This window comes from Lissotriton helveticus, chromosome 3_1 (assembly GCF_964261635.1).
Source record: "Lissotriton helveticus chromosome 3_1, aLisHel1.1, whole genome shotgun sequence".
NCBI classification, from domain to species: Eukaryota; Metazoa; Chordata; class Amphibia; order Caudata; family Salamandridae; genus Lissotriton; species Lissotriton helveticus.
This window is the reverse complement of record NC_136061.1, coordinates 174,296,281-174,312,702: the sequence shown is the minus strand read 5'-3', so window position 1 is coordinate 174,312,702 and position 16,422 is coordinate 174,296,281. Positions and strand designations below refer to the sequence as shown.

At 48.3% G+C, this 16,422-nt stretch overlaps 1 protein-coding gene across 8 annotated transcripts in view; it reads left to right on the top strand.

Moving 5' to 3' along the window:
• MTMR4 (myotubularin related protein 4) overlaps positions 1 to 16,422 on the top strand; it is an 856,656-nt gene that overhangs the window by 219,506 nt on the left and 620,728 nt on the right. For all 8 annotated transcript variants that reach the window (XM_078679492.1, XM_078679491.1, XM_078679497.1 and 5 more), the window contains one exon: positions 7,112 to 7,201. In XM_078679492.1, the coding sequence (XP_078535618.1) occupies positions 7,112 to 7,201 (90 nt within the window). The remainder of the gene's footprint in view (positions 1 to 7,111; positions 7,202 to 16,422) is intronic.

Sequence of the window (16,422 nt, the reverse complement as noted above, 5' to 3'; positions counted from 1 at the left end):
CAGAGCCACACACACACGCACACAGAGCCACACACACACGCACACACACACACACACGCACACACACACACACACGCACACACACACACACGCACGCACACACACACACACACGCACACACACAGAGAGCCACACACACACACACGCACACACACAGAGAGCCACACACACACACAGAGAGCGCCACACACACACAGAGAGCCACACACACACAGAGAGCCACACACAGAGAGAGAGAGCCACACACACACAGAGAGAGCCACACACACACAGAGAGAGCCACACACACACACACACACAGAGCCACACACACACAGAGCCACACACACACACACACACAGAGCCACACACACACACACACAGAGCCACACACACACAGAGCCACACACACACACACACACAGAGCCACACACACACACAGAGAGCCACACAGAGAGCCAGAGCCACACAGAGAGCCAGAGCCACACAGAGAGCCAGAGCCACACAGAGAGCCAGAGCCACACAGAGAGCCAGAGCCACACAGAGAGCCAGAGCCACACAGAGCGCCAGAGCCACACAGAGCGCCAGAGCCACACAGAGAGCCAGAGCCACACAGAGCGCCAGAGCCACACAGAGCGCCAGAGCCACACAGAGCGCCAGAGCCACACACACACACACCCAGAGCCACACACACACACACCCAGAGCCACACACACCCAGAGCCACACACACACACACACACACACACACACACCCAGAGCCCCCCCCACACACACACACACACACCCAGAGCCACACACACACACACACCCAGAGCCACACACACACACACACACACACCCAGAGCGCCACACACACACACACACACGCACACACCCAGAGACACACACACACACACCCAGAGCCACACACACACACACACAGCCACACACACACACACAGACAGAGCCACACACACACACACACCCAGAGCCACCCCAGAGCCACACGCACACACCCAGAGCCACCCCAGAGCCACACACACACACACACACACACACACACACACACACACACCCAGAGCCACCCCAGAGCCAGAGCCACACAGAGAGCCAGAGCCACACAGAGAGCCAGAGCCACACAGAGAGCCAGAGCCACACAGAGAGCCAGAGCCACACAGAGCGCCAGAGCCACACAGAGCGCCAGAGCCACACACACACACACACCCAGAGCCACACACACACACACACCCAGAGCCACACACACACACACACCCAGAGCCACACACACACACCCAGAGCCACACACACCCAGAGCCACACACACACACCCAGAGCCCTCCCCACACACACACCCAGAGCCACACACACACACACACCCAGAGCCACACACACACACACACACCCAGAGCCACACACACACACACCCAGAGCCACACACACACACACACAGACAGAGCCACACACACACACACACACACACCCAGAGCCACCCCAGAGCCACACACACACACCCAGAGCCACCCCAGAGCCACACACACACACACACCCAGAGACACACACACACACACACACACCCAGAGCCACCCCAGAGCCACACACACACACACACCCAGAGACACACACACACACCGACACACACCCAGAGACACACACACACACACACCTAGAGCCCCCCCCACACACACACACCTAGAGCCCCACACACACACCCAGAGCAGATCTACTTACAGTGCCTCTACTCATGCTTCTCTCTGTATACCCCTGCCCTTCACACTCTTGCTACCTCTACCCGCTCCTCACTCTGTACACACAGTGCCTCTACACCTCCCTCACACTCCATGTACCTGCCCCTCGCACTTACACTGCCGCTACACGCCCACCATACTTCTCACTCTGTACGCACCTTCCCCTCGCACTGGTGCTACTTCTCATGCCCCTGAACACGCTGCCACTGTACACGCTGCCACAGCATGCACCAGAAGCTCGCAAGCCTGGGTGACATCACCCCTCAACGCTCCTCACAGGCTCCGAGTTATGGTAAAGACTGTTGACATTCATCATTACAGATACAAGGGCGCAACTATGAAGTAATCTTCAGACAGAGCGGCGCTTCTGCCCGCAATGACGGGAGCCTCTGCTCCCCGTAGCTGTGCGCCCCACGCGCGGCCCTCCACCCCTCAGCTCACCCTGCCCCGGTATTTCCCTGCACACTATGATCAGGTTCTTCCGCTCCACGTTGCATTCCTGCTAATGCTCTTGTTACGGGAGAAGTTGAGGCTCAGGGAAGCCATCTCGGACCACAGGGCGTGCTCAGCCCCGCAGCCCCTCCATGCACCGGTACTCGCCTGCTGTGCCTACGATGTGTGCGTGTGTTACCTCAGCGCTGAGAGGCAATGGCTAGCATTAGGCAGGGGTAGAGTGGGTCCCTGGCATTTGCGAGGGGAGGCACGGACAGTGGGCGGGCGGGAGGGAGAAGGCACGGACGGTGGGCGGGCGGGAGTTAGAAGGCACGGACAACGGGAGGGAGGGCGGGGGATAAACAAGGCACAACAACGGGAAGGGGAGGATAGAGAGCATGGAGGGAGGAAGCGGGAACAAATCGATCGCATTCATCATTACAGATACATGGGCGCAAATATGAAGTCCTCTTCAGACAGAGCGGGGCTTCTGCCCGCAATGACGGGAGCCTCTGCTCCCCGTAGCTGTGCGCCCCACGCGGCCCTCCACCCCTCAGCTCGCCCTGCCCCGGTATTTCCCTGCACACTATGATCAGGTTCTTCTGCTCCACGTCGCATTCCTGCTAATGCTCTTCTTACGGGAGAAGTTGAGGCTCAGGGAAGCCATCTCGGACCACAGGGCGTGCTCAGCCCCGCAGCCCCTCCATGCACCGGTACTCGCCTGCTGTGCCTACGATGTGTGCGTGTGTTACCTCAGCGCTGAGAGGCAATGGCTAGCATGAGGCAGGGGTGGAGTGGGTCCCTGGCATTTGCGAGGGGAGGCACGGACAGTGGGCGGAAGGGAGAAGGCACGGACAACGGGAGGGAGGGAGGGGGATAAACAAGGCACAACAATGGGAAGGGGAGGATAGAGAACATGGACAACAGGGAGGAGGCGGGAACAAATGGATCGCTGACAACTGGAGGAGGGCGGGTGGATGGAAAACGGAGACAATGAGGGGTGTAACTTACCTGCAATGGCAGCGGGGCTGTTCCAGAAAACAACCCCAAAAACAAGATGATCCTCACCGGCAGACGCAGAGACTCTGGAGCGGCAGCAGGATCCACTCGTGCCAGCGTTCACCGAGAAAAAAAAATGGCGGCCCTTAGCTCTGCAAATTTCGGATTCGGGGCGTGTTCGGCGTTCTAAAAAGGGGCGTGACTAAAAAGTGGAAAGCACAGCACAAACACGCCCCCGAATCCGAAAGAGACGGAGCTTCTTTCGAGGGACGCCTCTCTCCTCCAATGGCTGGCCACCGTTTAGGAAGCCTGCCAATGGAGGAGAGACAGAGCAGAGAGGCGGGTTAAACTGCCCTACTGAACATCATTAAATCTCCGACTTCCGGCTGGCAAGCCAGCCTTCGGTCCCTCGACCTAAAAAGGATATGGGCGCAGCCTAACTAATATAATTTCAACTAGCAGCGGCCGAAACCAGGGGTGCGTATTGGCCTCCTGTCTAATTAACATCTATACAGCTGACTTAGAGAAAAATCTTTGCTCATCACAAACGATCCCCCCCCCCCCAAAATTGGGGAATACATAAATTGTAAGTCTCCAATACGCGGATGACATCATCCTTCTCTTATCTCAAACGCCCCTAGGTTTACAGCGGCTGATTTTCCAACAAGCAGCACATACCACCTCTGCTCAATTAGTAATTAACCATTAAAATCGAAGATTGTGTGCTTTTCCAACTGCCCAAAAACGCCCCAAATTCACCAGGACTTTAAATGACAAACCCTTGACCCAGGTGGACACATAAAATATCTGGGGTTCCATCTAGATCGCCACCTCAACTTTAAGCAACACCTAGACCAAGGGCAAATAAAGGCACAACAACTGCTATTCGCCTTTGAAATCTTGCATAAAAAAACTCAGCAGTTCTACAAACCATTTGCCAAAGGTCATGGTGGAAAAATTTCTACCATGCATGTCATACGGATCAGAAATGATAAATGCGAAGAATTTGGCAGTTTTAAACACCGCTCAACCCAGTTTATTTAAGAAATTGTCCTCAATTCCACATCACATCTCACAAGCACAGATAAGACTAGAATATGGTCTAAAGGACCAGATACCTGCAAGACAAGGAGCCTTGGTAAAATACTATTGGAGGATGGGTGCAGCAGATGACAACAATGTAGCCCATTATTGCTGGCAGGAGACCGAAAAACAATCTAGGCTAAGCAAATCTGTATCGCTTTCCCCATTAAAGTTAGACGTGACTTGGCTCACAATAACGACCTACTCTAGGTTAAAAAATGCACCGAACAAAGCCATCAAGCATCTTCATTGCTAATAGACAAAGCCGCCCTGGCCCACAAACCTCGTCCATGGGCCCTGATGCAATCCTACAAAATGTTGAAACCCCAACTGTATTTGTCAGAACATTTCCCATACCAAAAAAAGCGGAACTTGACCCTACTAAGGCTGGGAGCATTCCCCTCGAAAGTTCTCTCCAAAATTGAAAGGGAAGTGGACAATAAAGGAATGCTGCCTCTGCGGACAAGGAGATGAGTCACTACTACACCATCTATGTATTTGTCCTGCGCTACAAGGCACCAGGAAAACTCTCCTTCAGGAAACACTGAGGAGAGAACAAATAAGGACCTGCAGAGGGGCTGTCATAAAATGTCTCGGAGGCTCATCCGTTCAACTGTCCTGCAAGGCAATAAAACTTTGGAACATAGCAGCAAAAGAACTAGCTAGGAAGGACTGCTGAACTGAACTTGACAACACAGAATTGCTTTGCTTACTTGTTTTTAATCATTGCTCATATTCTTTTATCACTTGCTGATCATTATATCCTGGGGAAGCAAGCTAGTCCATGTACAGTTTTAATCTATTATCTTGAAGTTTGTTCTCTTCTATCCACATGAATCCCGATGTGTTTTTTTCCTAATGATTTTTAACTTGATCAATGGGTTTGATGTCCCATGTATTTTGGTGGTTTGTTCCACCCTTTTATGATTTAAAAAAAAATCTAATGAAAGTATTTTCTACACTTTAACAGTGCTAGGCACTGAATATCTAGCATGGAAACATAAGCGAGCCGAAGTGAGACAAGATAACAAAAGTGAGAAATGGCAAGCCGGGTGATAATATAATCACAAAGTGGAGAAGCCATACAACTGCATGTTTTGTTACGAGGCCTTTAGGTATAGGGTTGGAGAGTTTAAATACTTGAGCTGCAGTTGTCAATTCAAAGGTAATGCCCAACTTAGAAATGTGTGAATCCCAGCCACTTAGTGGTCTAGAGTTTCCTACCTATCCTCCACTACCCAGTTCTCTGAGGTTTTTAACTCCTACCCCTGTGTAATAAAGGACGTGGAGGGTAGGGGGGAATAGAATGCTTTTTCTCTCGCACTGCCTTCGTCCTACCCTGATTGACAGTAAACCCCTTGACTCAACTTTCTCCTGACAAGTTCCCTTCCGAGATCGGTTGTTACCTCTCGGTTTATCTGGATACTGAGCATAAAAGTACTAACTCAGGAAGGGGGTGAAATGGGTAAGAGAAGCAGCTTCCCAAGAGTGGTTAGATGCAATATCTGATTTCTTAGAAGGGATAGTATAACTGCCAGTGGATTCTTGAGTCCAACATGGATTCAACTTTGGTTTCTGGAGACCCATCCACTAACTTAAATGATGGAGGGTTCCCTTATATTGCCTCTCCACACCCCCATGTCACTGCACCCGCCAGCAACGTTCACCCATGACACGGTGTACAACAAAGTAGATCATTCCCTGCTCAAGTAACTGCTGCGGCCTTTCACACCAACTCTTACTTCAAAAGCCCCGACAAATTATGGAGGGCATTTACGATGGTCAGCGGGCTAGACATAGTTCTTCTGATCATAAGTTATTTGAAAAAGAGCCCTGTCTTCCCAGATGTAGGATGAACAGATGTAATATTTCAACGTCATGTAGAAACCAGCCACCCTGTTTCCTGGACTCTGGTAGCATTAGGTAACACAATGACCCTCTTGGCCACAGTGCAACTGAGTCATTTTTGACCTCTCTCCTTTTTCTTCAAGTGTCCTTCACTACTTCAGTTTTGCATGAGTTCTTCCACACTGGAAGGGGAAATTGGGGCAGTGGCCGATGAAAGAAGCCACATCCTTCACCATTAATCTCTTCTTTCTTTTCCTCTTCCCTCCTGCTGTGCATAATTTTTTAACATTAAATCAATAAGGCTGTTAGTCATCCACCAGTTTACGAACGATAAAGTCTCTTTTAATTACTCTCATAGCCCTGGTACAATGAGATGGCTACAGCGTCATCCATCTGTGATTTTTGCGTTTGGATTTTTCTTAATAATCTGTGCTGGATGACCTAAAACTAAATAAGTACCCATGATACACTACACAAGGCTTTCATTATACCCCCATTTTAGAGGTTCTATGTTGCTTACTCTTTTTTTCTACTAAAGCTAGTCTGTGAGGGTGCCTACATACAATGAATTTCAGAAGGGTATGTATCCTCTGCTCAGAATTTAAAGTGGTTGTTCCTTGAGCTGAGCTGCAAAAGTGCGACTAGAAGCGTTCTAGTATCTTTGCGTGAAATTATTCCACACCACAGTTTTTTTGTAATGAAAATACCCATGGTGGAGTGTCAGTGTTATATGCAAACAGCTTGTTTTTTTCTCCCTGTATTAGGGTGTTAGTAACCACTCAGCAGCACCATGGGGGCTGTTTATTAACAAGAAAGACTTTGAAGATGAACATAACTGTTAAAAGAAGATTGGCAAAGAGGCTGTTTTGGTGGACATTAAGAAGTGAAAGCTAGGGTTGCACATAAAGGGAGGCAATGTGATAAATCTGGAACAAGATAGTACAACAATGATATGGGGTGGCGGGATGGTATTCATTTGGAGGATTAGAAATTCTTTTCACTGTTAGTTTAACATTGAAAACCTGTGTTCCGTTGCTCTTCCAGGGTGAAGAGGGGCCTCCCAGTTTGGAGTACATTCAAGCCAAGGATCTGTTTCCTCAAAAGGAGCTTGTGAAGGAGGAAGAGGAATTGCAAGTAAGGGAGAGGAAATGGACATAATGTGGTGGGATTTCTTATTGTTTGTTGTCTGCAGAGGAAACCTAAGACATTGGCTGCTAGAACTACAATATTTATCCAAGTAATTGTCTCTTGATATGTGGGAAGCAGTTGAGTGTACCATGAGGTTTAATTTTCTCCCTCAATGATCTCTTTATAAAAGGATTTACAATTGCATTGATGTATTTGAAGGCAACTGGATCCTGGACAGTTTATCTGGAAATTTAAAGTAAGCTTCAAGGCAGTTGAATCTACCTTTCTTTTCATTACACTTTTGCTTCTAGTGGGTTTATTTGCCTGAACGTTTCACATATACTGCTTCAAGTCCCCATTTTCAGCTATCATGGCTGCAAATAGGAGGTTGACATTAATGTTTAGGGCCCACCTGTATCAAATTAATTGGAGGAAAGGAATCCAAGGTTTTTCATTTCAGTTTCTCCTGACCGCTTGCAGAGCAGTCTAGTGTTGGCCTTACTCCAGTGTGCACAGATCCACTTATATGGAGAGGAAAAGCTATGAAAATAGTATTAATGAATAATTGAAGCATATATATATCCAGCTTGCTACTGGAGCCTTTCGATGGACCTGTTTGAATTCATCCCACCTAACAAGTCAAATGGATGGCTAGAAATCCTTTCAGAGAAAGTTAAGTCTCAATAAAACTTGAAAGTTCAACACAACATCCATATGTGACATTTTGTCAGCCAGTTAAGGCATACGAAAGGGAAAATATTCTACTGGAATTCAATTATTTATGATCATATTGATGTCTGTAAGAAATCAGCATTTTCTACTTAATCACTCAATTTATTTGCCTTTTGTTGACTTTAGAACTGTGTGCACTTACCCCTGCTAACCAGTAGCAAAGTGTCTGTGCTTTCACTTAAAATATGGTTGAATTGCCATATTCCTAATTGGCATATTTAACTTCCTGATAAGTCCCTAGTATGTGGTAGAAAGTATACCCATGGCCTGTAAGTTAAATGCCACTGATGGCACAGGGTCAAGACTGATTTGCATATGGCCATGTCTGAACTGGGGTGCTGTGGTGAGCAAAATACTGATGGATTAAACCCAGATCTGTGACTGGGGGGTGAATATTTTGCCATTGTGCAACATTCCGTCCATCAATTGTTCTTTTTGCATTTGTCACCCCGAGTGAGACGGGTGTGCTCAGACGTGAGTCCCGTGCTCTCCATGCCACTGGAATCAAGCTATCCTGGCTGATGACTGCTGATAGCCAGAAACCGGTCCTAGGATGCTTGATTCCTGTCCAGGGAAGACATGGCTTGGCAGTTCGGGCTGGACTGTTCCCATGAGGCACAGGGTCAGACTAATTTGCATATGGCCATGTCTGAACTTGGGTGGTGTGGTGAGCAAAATAACAATGGATTAAACCCAGATCTGTGACTAGGGGTGAAGGTTTTGCCAATGTACAACATTCCGTCCATCAATTGTTGTTTTTGCACTGATGGACTGCAGCACCTATTCACAAGATTTTATTAACTTTGCGCAGTTAATAAAAACCATTGCAATGGAAATGCCCCCGATACATCGTTACATCATCAAAGGCAGGGCGGAGCAGACCATCAAATTTAAAACATATTATTCAGACAAGGCAATCTCATACAATAGCCATAATCCCAAGTAAAAACCTCAGAATCGAAGATAAAATAACATTCTGACTCAGTGAAGTGGAGACACACTGAGACATGGTGCAAAATAGTCTGTGATACGTTTTTGAGAAACGAAGACCAAGTGAGAAGAGGCAATGGGAGGAGAGAATAGATTTTCCAAAGTTCGCACATATTTTCCTGACCTTGCTAGCATTTGACTATCTGATTATGTAAAACAGAGAGCAGATGCCTCCAAGCATTTGGTAATGCCCCTTTTTAGATATAGTGGCTTTAGGAGGACTCTTCTAGGGGCACCCAAGGCAGGACAGCAGCACAGAAGATGTAGCCATGATTCAGACCTGTAATTGCACAATCTACAAGCCCCCTACTCACCACGTGGGGCCCAATGGTTAAAAGCAGTGGATTGCAGGCCTAGAAGACGTATAAACATAATGTTTCTGCAGGCCAATGCGTTTAAACCGTCAGAAATATGGTTGCGGAAGCCCTGGGAGGTATGAATCGTTCAAAGGGAGCAGATTATAAGGCCCGGCGGTCCATCTGGAATGAGATTTGTCTTGCCTGCTTATTTATAACCCTTTTCCAGACTGTGTAGGGAACAGAATCTCCTGTTAGTTATGATTCCTCAATTTGTAGGGATCTTATGGCCTTATGTCACTTCCATGGGTTCCCAGAACTAGCAAAGGTTCTTTTAAGACCCGCTTTAAGAGTGTTATCTGTGGCTTTTAATACCCTTATGTAATACTTCAGGGTGTCAGCCTCACAGGAGAGAGATTGTCTTCTAAGGCCCAACTCCAGTCGTAGTTTTGCCCTATGTATGTATTTTGGAAGTCAAAAGATTTTTTGCAGATATTAATCTGAGCGTGGGCAAGATTGGCTGTACATGCATCGGGAAAGGCCCGACCGATGCCCATAGCTTAGGGCGGGATGCAGGGTGGCTTTAATCACCTTAGGATAGTATCTGCTGAGGGACTGCTCAGGGACTCATTGAGTCGGGTCAGGCTATATGTTATGGCCCGGCTCTCTTTTTCAGGGCAGCTAAGTGGGCGGGTGGTCTGGAAGACTCACTAAACTATACCCCCAAATAGTTGTACTTTGATGTAGATTTAATCTTTGCGGACCCGACGTCTAATTTCTTCCAACGAGAGTTCCAAGACACTTTGTCGAAGGTGGCACTATAGTCTAAAAGCTGCAAAAGAGGGGAAGCTGACTTATTTGAAATGCTTGAAGGCTCAGGATAGCTAGGGCTGTGATGTTGCCAATTGTGGAGGCAGAAGCTCGGAACTTAGTTTGCAAGAATAGTAGTATATTGTTTTATGCAACCCATTCTTCTAATGCCTTAAGAAGACACCGGGCATAGACCTTGGCCTCAAGGTCTAGTAGGGCTATGAGTCGGTAATTAGCTGGGAGGGAGGGATCTCCTTTTTTTGAAAATTGGGCATAACATCGAACCTTTCCATGTGACAGGGATCTGGAATGTAGTGAATGCATAGTTATACAGGGGGGAATAACAGCTTGGCCCATTCATCCGCTGCACCTTTAAATACGGCGGATGGGAGGCCATTAGACCCTGGGGCACCGTCATTTTTTATGGATTTCAGAAGCCTACATCCCTGGGCTGAAGTGGTCAACCCACGGATGTCCTTTGACATGTTCTCATTAGCCTCACTGTTTTCGGCCACAGTGAGGTCTGGACTTTTACAAAAATATTGTTGGGTGACATCTGAACTTTCACAGGAATATTGTTGGGTAACGTATCGTTACCTGGCTTCTTCAGTGACCGCGTTCCCCCTGCTCTTCTTGGAGGAGCGAAGTTTATTTATATAATTCCAGAAATGTCAGATTTTTTTCTTTTAACAGGCCATGTATTTTTAGCCACTCCATTTGTTCTTTTTAGGTTTAGCCTAGCGTTGCTGCGCAAATGCTCAGCTCGCTCGGCGAGATTTATTGTAGATCAGTACTTTCTGAAAAGGGCTTGAAGCCCCACCCCTTATTCCCATTGGCTTGCGTCACCGTTTATGTAAAATGGTGGGCTGCCATTGGAAATATCTTTTCCAGGGTGCCTCCTTTTTGCTTTTTTTTGCCAGCCCACCCGGACTGGCTTGCCTGCATTACAGCTGTCGTGACGAAGTTTCTTATCCGAAGCTTCGTCACGCTACCTTGCACGCGCCAGTCCGGCTCTCTGATTACACTGCACTTTCAATAGTCTTTAATTTCGAATTTCAGAGTGGCGCCACGCCTTTTAATGGCAGTGACTTGGGAGTTGCAGATTATTACTCTCTTTTGAAACACCCCCACTCGCGCAGTCTCGTGTCTCCAACCATACAGCTTTATTGCTCTTTTTAATCGGTTGCCTGAACAACAAAGCACACCTTGAAGTCACTATTTAGCTACAGTTCAAAGCACATTTTTTTGCCTGAAGTTCTTCTGTCCGTTGTGGCAGGCAGCAGTAGCCGATCACAGAGATCACGCCTCAGAGGTAGAGATTGCAGGACGGAGAGGCAGCTCTGACCGAAGCTTCAAAGTCTCCTCCCGCCCGTAGCTCCCCCACTCGCTGCACATACCACTCTCATACCACATGTGCGTCTTTCTCTCTCTCACCTTGCCTCCATCCTAGCGCCTTTCTAACTAACCTTGATGGCCGAATCCCTAAGTTACGTGCCTTGTGCTCGCACACTTTTCCCCTACACGCCCCCCACGCTAGTCATATCTCACCTTAGTTCCTCGCCTCGCTCACCCCAGGCCTCTCTCCCCAAACCCATTGCTCATGTCACACACTGCACCCTACTCGCTGCTTCCAGCCTCTATGTCCCGAACCCCTCGCAAAGCTCACGCTGTCGCACACATCACATCTCACTTTAGCTACCTACCTCCTTAGTTCTCTCGAACATGTCCTTCATACGTCACATCTCACTCTAGCCTTTCACATAGCTCATCCTACCTCTTCCGTGACTCTCCACCCTGCCCCCACCTTCACATCACAGCTCACACTAGCATGCTCACACACCCCTGCCCCTCACATGTCACATCACACTAGCTCCCTCACACACCTTGCCTCCTCACATGTCACATCTCCCACTAGCTTCCTCACACACTCCCCTGACCCCCTCATCTCAGACCAGCTACCTCACACACTCCTGCCCCCTCACATTTCACATCTCCCACTAGCTCCCTCACACACCCTGCCCCCTCCCATCTCCCCTCATCTCGCCCTTGTTTATGATTCATTCACCACCGTGCTCTCCACACACTGTTCACATCACATGTGACACATCTCCCCCTGAGCCGCCTCCCGCTCCTCTCTCCCTTAAGGCCCCATCATTCCCTCCCTCCCTCCCCCTCCACTCGCTCACGCCCAGAAACCTAGAGATGGAGGGAACAACCTTCCAGATGGGGAGACGGAGCAAAAGAGGAGGGAAGGAATATACTGGCAGAGGAGAGGAATTAAGGCTTAGGCAGCCGAGCCCTCAGCCTACGGGGGACAAAGAAACAAGGGAAAGAAGCATTTGCAATGCAATAGGTCTCGCATTTATGCAAGTTTGAGCTATTGGCATTGTAAATGACAATGCCCTTTATTTATGTTTTAAAAACAAAAATAAACGGCATTATCATTTGCAATGTCAATAGCTCAAACTCTCGTAAATGCGAGATTTATTGCATTGCAAATGCTTGTTGTTTCTTTGCGTCCCATGTAGATTTTTTGATGGCTTTACGTAATGAGGCCATGTTTTTGGCAGAGAGTGCTGTACCATTGAGTTTATGCAGGTGCACAGCACTCCTTAGGGCTCTTCTTTCGTTGACTATAGCTAAGTTGAGGGACCGCCGCAAGGGGTGCCTAGGATATCTGTCGTAAACTTCGGGTCCCGTTAGGAGGTCTTAGTTTGGTGATTGCAGTATCCCACCTATGATGATACTCCGTGGAAAAGCTTTGAGAAAAAGTTAGAATTATTTCTGTGAGCCAGAGCCCCACCTTATCCGCACCTAGAGAATCCCGTTTAATTCTTCTAACTAGAGTATGGAGTTCGATCTGCATTTAGTGGCCCACTTCAATGACTTTGGCCGCAACAGTGACTTGTAGATTCATTATTGCAGTCAAGGGATTATGATCACTCTCTGTACAAGTGGGGATCTCCAGTTTAACTTGTTGAGTTGCCAGAGATGTTGATAAAAAAATATAATCGATGGTCGAAAGATTTTAAAATGTTACAGATAGATGGGCTCTGGGATCTTGTGCCAATGTAATTTGCTTAGCGGAGCATAAATTATATTTGTATAATAAAGTATTCATGGTTTTTTGCTCTTTAGTTTCGGTGACAAGGAGATCATTGAATTCCAAGTCCCTGATGTTAAAGTAGCCTAGTAACAAAACTTCAGCAGAGGCGAACTCAAGTAAGAGCTCTTCCAAATGCTTAATCAGAAGAGCTGTCGCAGATGACTTAGATGTTTTGGATATGTTATGATAACAATTGAATAAAAGAAGAGGGGAAGGCCCTTGTTTGGGTCGAAAGACCTGAGATTAGCAGAGAAATTCCGGTAGAGAGGTGTAGCTGTGATTTTACAAGAGTGTTTGATGAAGATGGAAAATCCCCCAGAGGGTCGGCCAAGATGCTGGTTTGAAAAATTCATAATAGCCATAGAGAGCTGTTGGGGATAATGACCAAGTCTCTTGTATTTTGCACAAATAGTCCACTGCTGATTTAGATAAGTGTTGACTTGATCCAGCCACATTCCAAGAGGAAATAGTCAGTTTGGAGCCCAACCACCTCGACGAGCCATTAGGAAGAGTACTGCTTGCAGCAGAATTCTAACTGCTCTCGGTGAGGAAACACATGGTGGCTATGAATGTTAAGGGGGTAGAAAGGTTTGGGTTACATCTAACCGAACGTTCATTATTATTGTATGAGATTTTGATGGAGTTGTCTGCTTTTGATGTGTCAGGAATCGTGGATTGCCCCCGCGACCCTTTCAGGGCACTTGTATAAGACCTCACTGGGTCTTCCTGGAGGAGAACGTGGGGGTATTTTTGTTGAGGTGGAATTCAGAGTTCTATGCCCCACTCTTTGAAGTACCTGACTTCCCCAAAGGTAGAGTCCCTTGGGGTTTATCATGTCCCTGGGGCCAGGTGAGCCTATAGGGAGAGGGCACACACGCCTTCTCCCTGTCCAAAGCAATTAAAGTTGGACCGACCATGGGCACTAGCCCACCCCAGGGGGCATTTTAAAATTTGTAGTGGAGCGCCACATGCTGTTTCTCAGCAAAAGATTAAAATCTCGAAATGTTGCATCACTCTGACCCATTGGGCTGATTTCAATGTCTCGGGCCCATTTTACTCCTGGTAGGGAGCTCTAGCCACCAGGAACATTTTCCGCAGGCCTCCTGGCTTCAACAAGGGCGTACTCTGCGGGGAGCTGGGTCCAGTAGCCAGCTTTCTCCTTTAGCTTGTTCCTGGTGCTCCTCTCCTCCTGGGGCACCGAAGTCCAGGTCTTCTCCAACTGGTCCTCAGGAAGTGTTAGGGAGCCAGCGCCACTGGCGCTGGATTGACACATCCAGTCCTATGGTCCGCTACAGACAGGGTACTTAGTCCAACAGGTGGCTTGTTCTCATTGCTGTCCATGGTGTTGCTGCTGTTTCTGTTCAGGTCATTCTCTCCCTTTAGGTCTGAGGATGCCACTTTTATGTCCAGTGCAAGACTATGGGTGGGGGAACCCCCCATTTGTCTAACCCTGTTTGACGTCCGCTCTCCCTTTCCCCTGGGTTTGGTTCTAGCCTGGCTAGTGAAGCAAAAGTGCTCCGTCCATCACCCCCCCTTTTGTACCGCTTTTGGCCGCCATAAGTGTGGCAGGGTATGCTCAGACGTGAGTCCCTTGCTCACTTTGCCACTGGATTCAAGCAAGCCGGGCTGAAGACGGCTGGAATGCCAGTAACCGGTCCTCGGAAGCTTGTTTCCGGTCCAGGGAAGACATGGCTTGGCAGTTCGGGCTGGACTGTTCCCATGAGGCACAGGGTCAGACTGATTTGCATATAGCCATGTCTGAACTGGGGTGGCAGAGTGGGCTAAAGAACGGTGACGGATTAAACCCAGATCTTTTGACTGGGTGTGAGTGTTTGATTGATTCAGATGCTCCGTCCATCATCACCCCCTTTTGTACCGCAAAAGTGTCGCAAACCTGCTGTCAGGTTCTTTTATATGTGCTGGGGCAGAGCTCTCTGAAGTGTAAGTAGGGCAGATCACTGCTTCCTGTCAAGAAGACCCACTCCAGACTATACTCTGGCTCCTTTGTCCTCTGTAAGTCCCCAGTAAACGTTTCCAGTGGGGGAGCCACCACCAGTCCAGGCAGCTGGCCACTGGCTGCAAATTCCCAGAAACTTTAGGCAGGGAAATGTCAACTGGCATCTCCAGTATAATATGAAATCCGGCTTTACCATTGAAGAGGATTTTAAATTGCAATTAAAATGAGTAGGAAAAGTAGTTATCTAGCTGCTATCAATCCTAATTTAGCTTTTAATAAATGTATCGGATAGACTTCTAGCAGCAAATTCCTTGCCTTAGAATATTCCCCAGGTGTCAGACTGGATCCAGGAAAATCTTGGAGTACCTCTGCGCACCGGTAGGTGACACAAGTCGGCCCCACAACAGCGTTGTAGGATGTGACGTGCGCAGTGCCTTTATAGGCCCCACCCTAGCACACTGACCTCCGCTCCTTTCTTTCTGTGCCATCAGTACAAACCTGGAAGTGCAGCCTTTGTCACTTTTTGACTGCTTTTTTTTGGCTTTTTGAGCTTTTGCTCCTAGGCTGTGGCTTCGTGGTTTCCCCTAACAAACCTGTGTGTTTTCAACCCTGTGGAGTCTGCCCCAGGCAAATATCTGTGACAAACCCTTACTTGGTTTGTTTATGGTGCCTGGAGCCAGACGATGACTCCAAACCCTGCCCTGACTACAGTGCGAGGAATCCCAAAGCGGTCCGGGAAGAAGAGATGAAGATCCTAGTTGCTGAACACCATACTACTCTGCGCCGCTCCAGTTTGCAGCCTGCTTTGAGTTGTTCCTGCTAATCACCATAGACATCCAAATTGTTGTCTGGTAAGTCAATCAAGAAGAAGAGCAAGATGTTGAAGCGTTCTTAGACGTCATCATGCCATTCAAATCATCAGATGAGGTGTAGGAACAACACCACATGTCTAGGCCCTGCTGCCACACCTCTCCTGCAAAGCCTGAGCCTGGATCCCCTCCGTGCTTCCCCGAATTTGCTGGAAGGAAATTGAAGTATTTTTATGAGGCAGTGCATCTCCTCTTGGGGTAGGCCACCCCCTCTGGAGCGCCTTTGGGCCTCAGGGTTTCGTAAGGTTCTCCAACAGGGCTTATGCCAGAGGTTCGCCCTTGACGCCAGATCTGGGCCGACCATGGCCTTAAATCCACGACCTTCACTGAAGTTCGACCCTGTGGCATTGTTCCTCGGTGACGCAACTCTGCCCCCCATTAGTTATTTTTCCTAATCCGTAAAGGAGCCGGTCTGGCGTCGCCTGACGTAGATACCAGCGACGACTGGACCAAGACATACCAGGTCA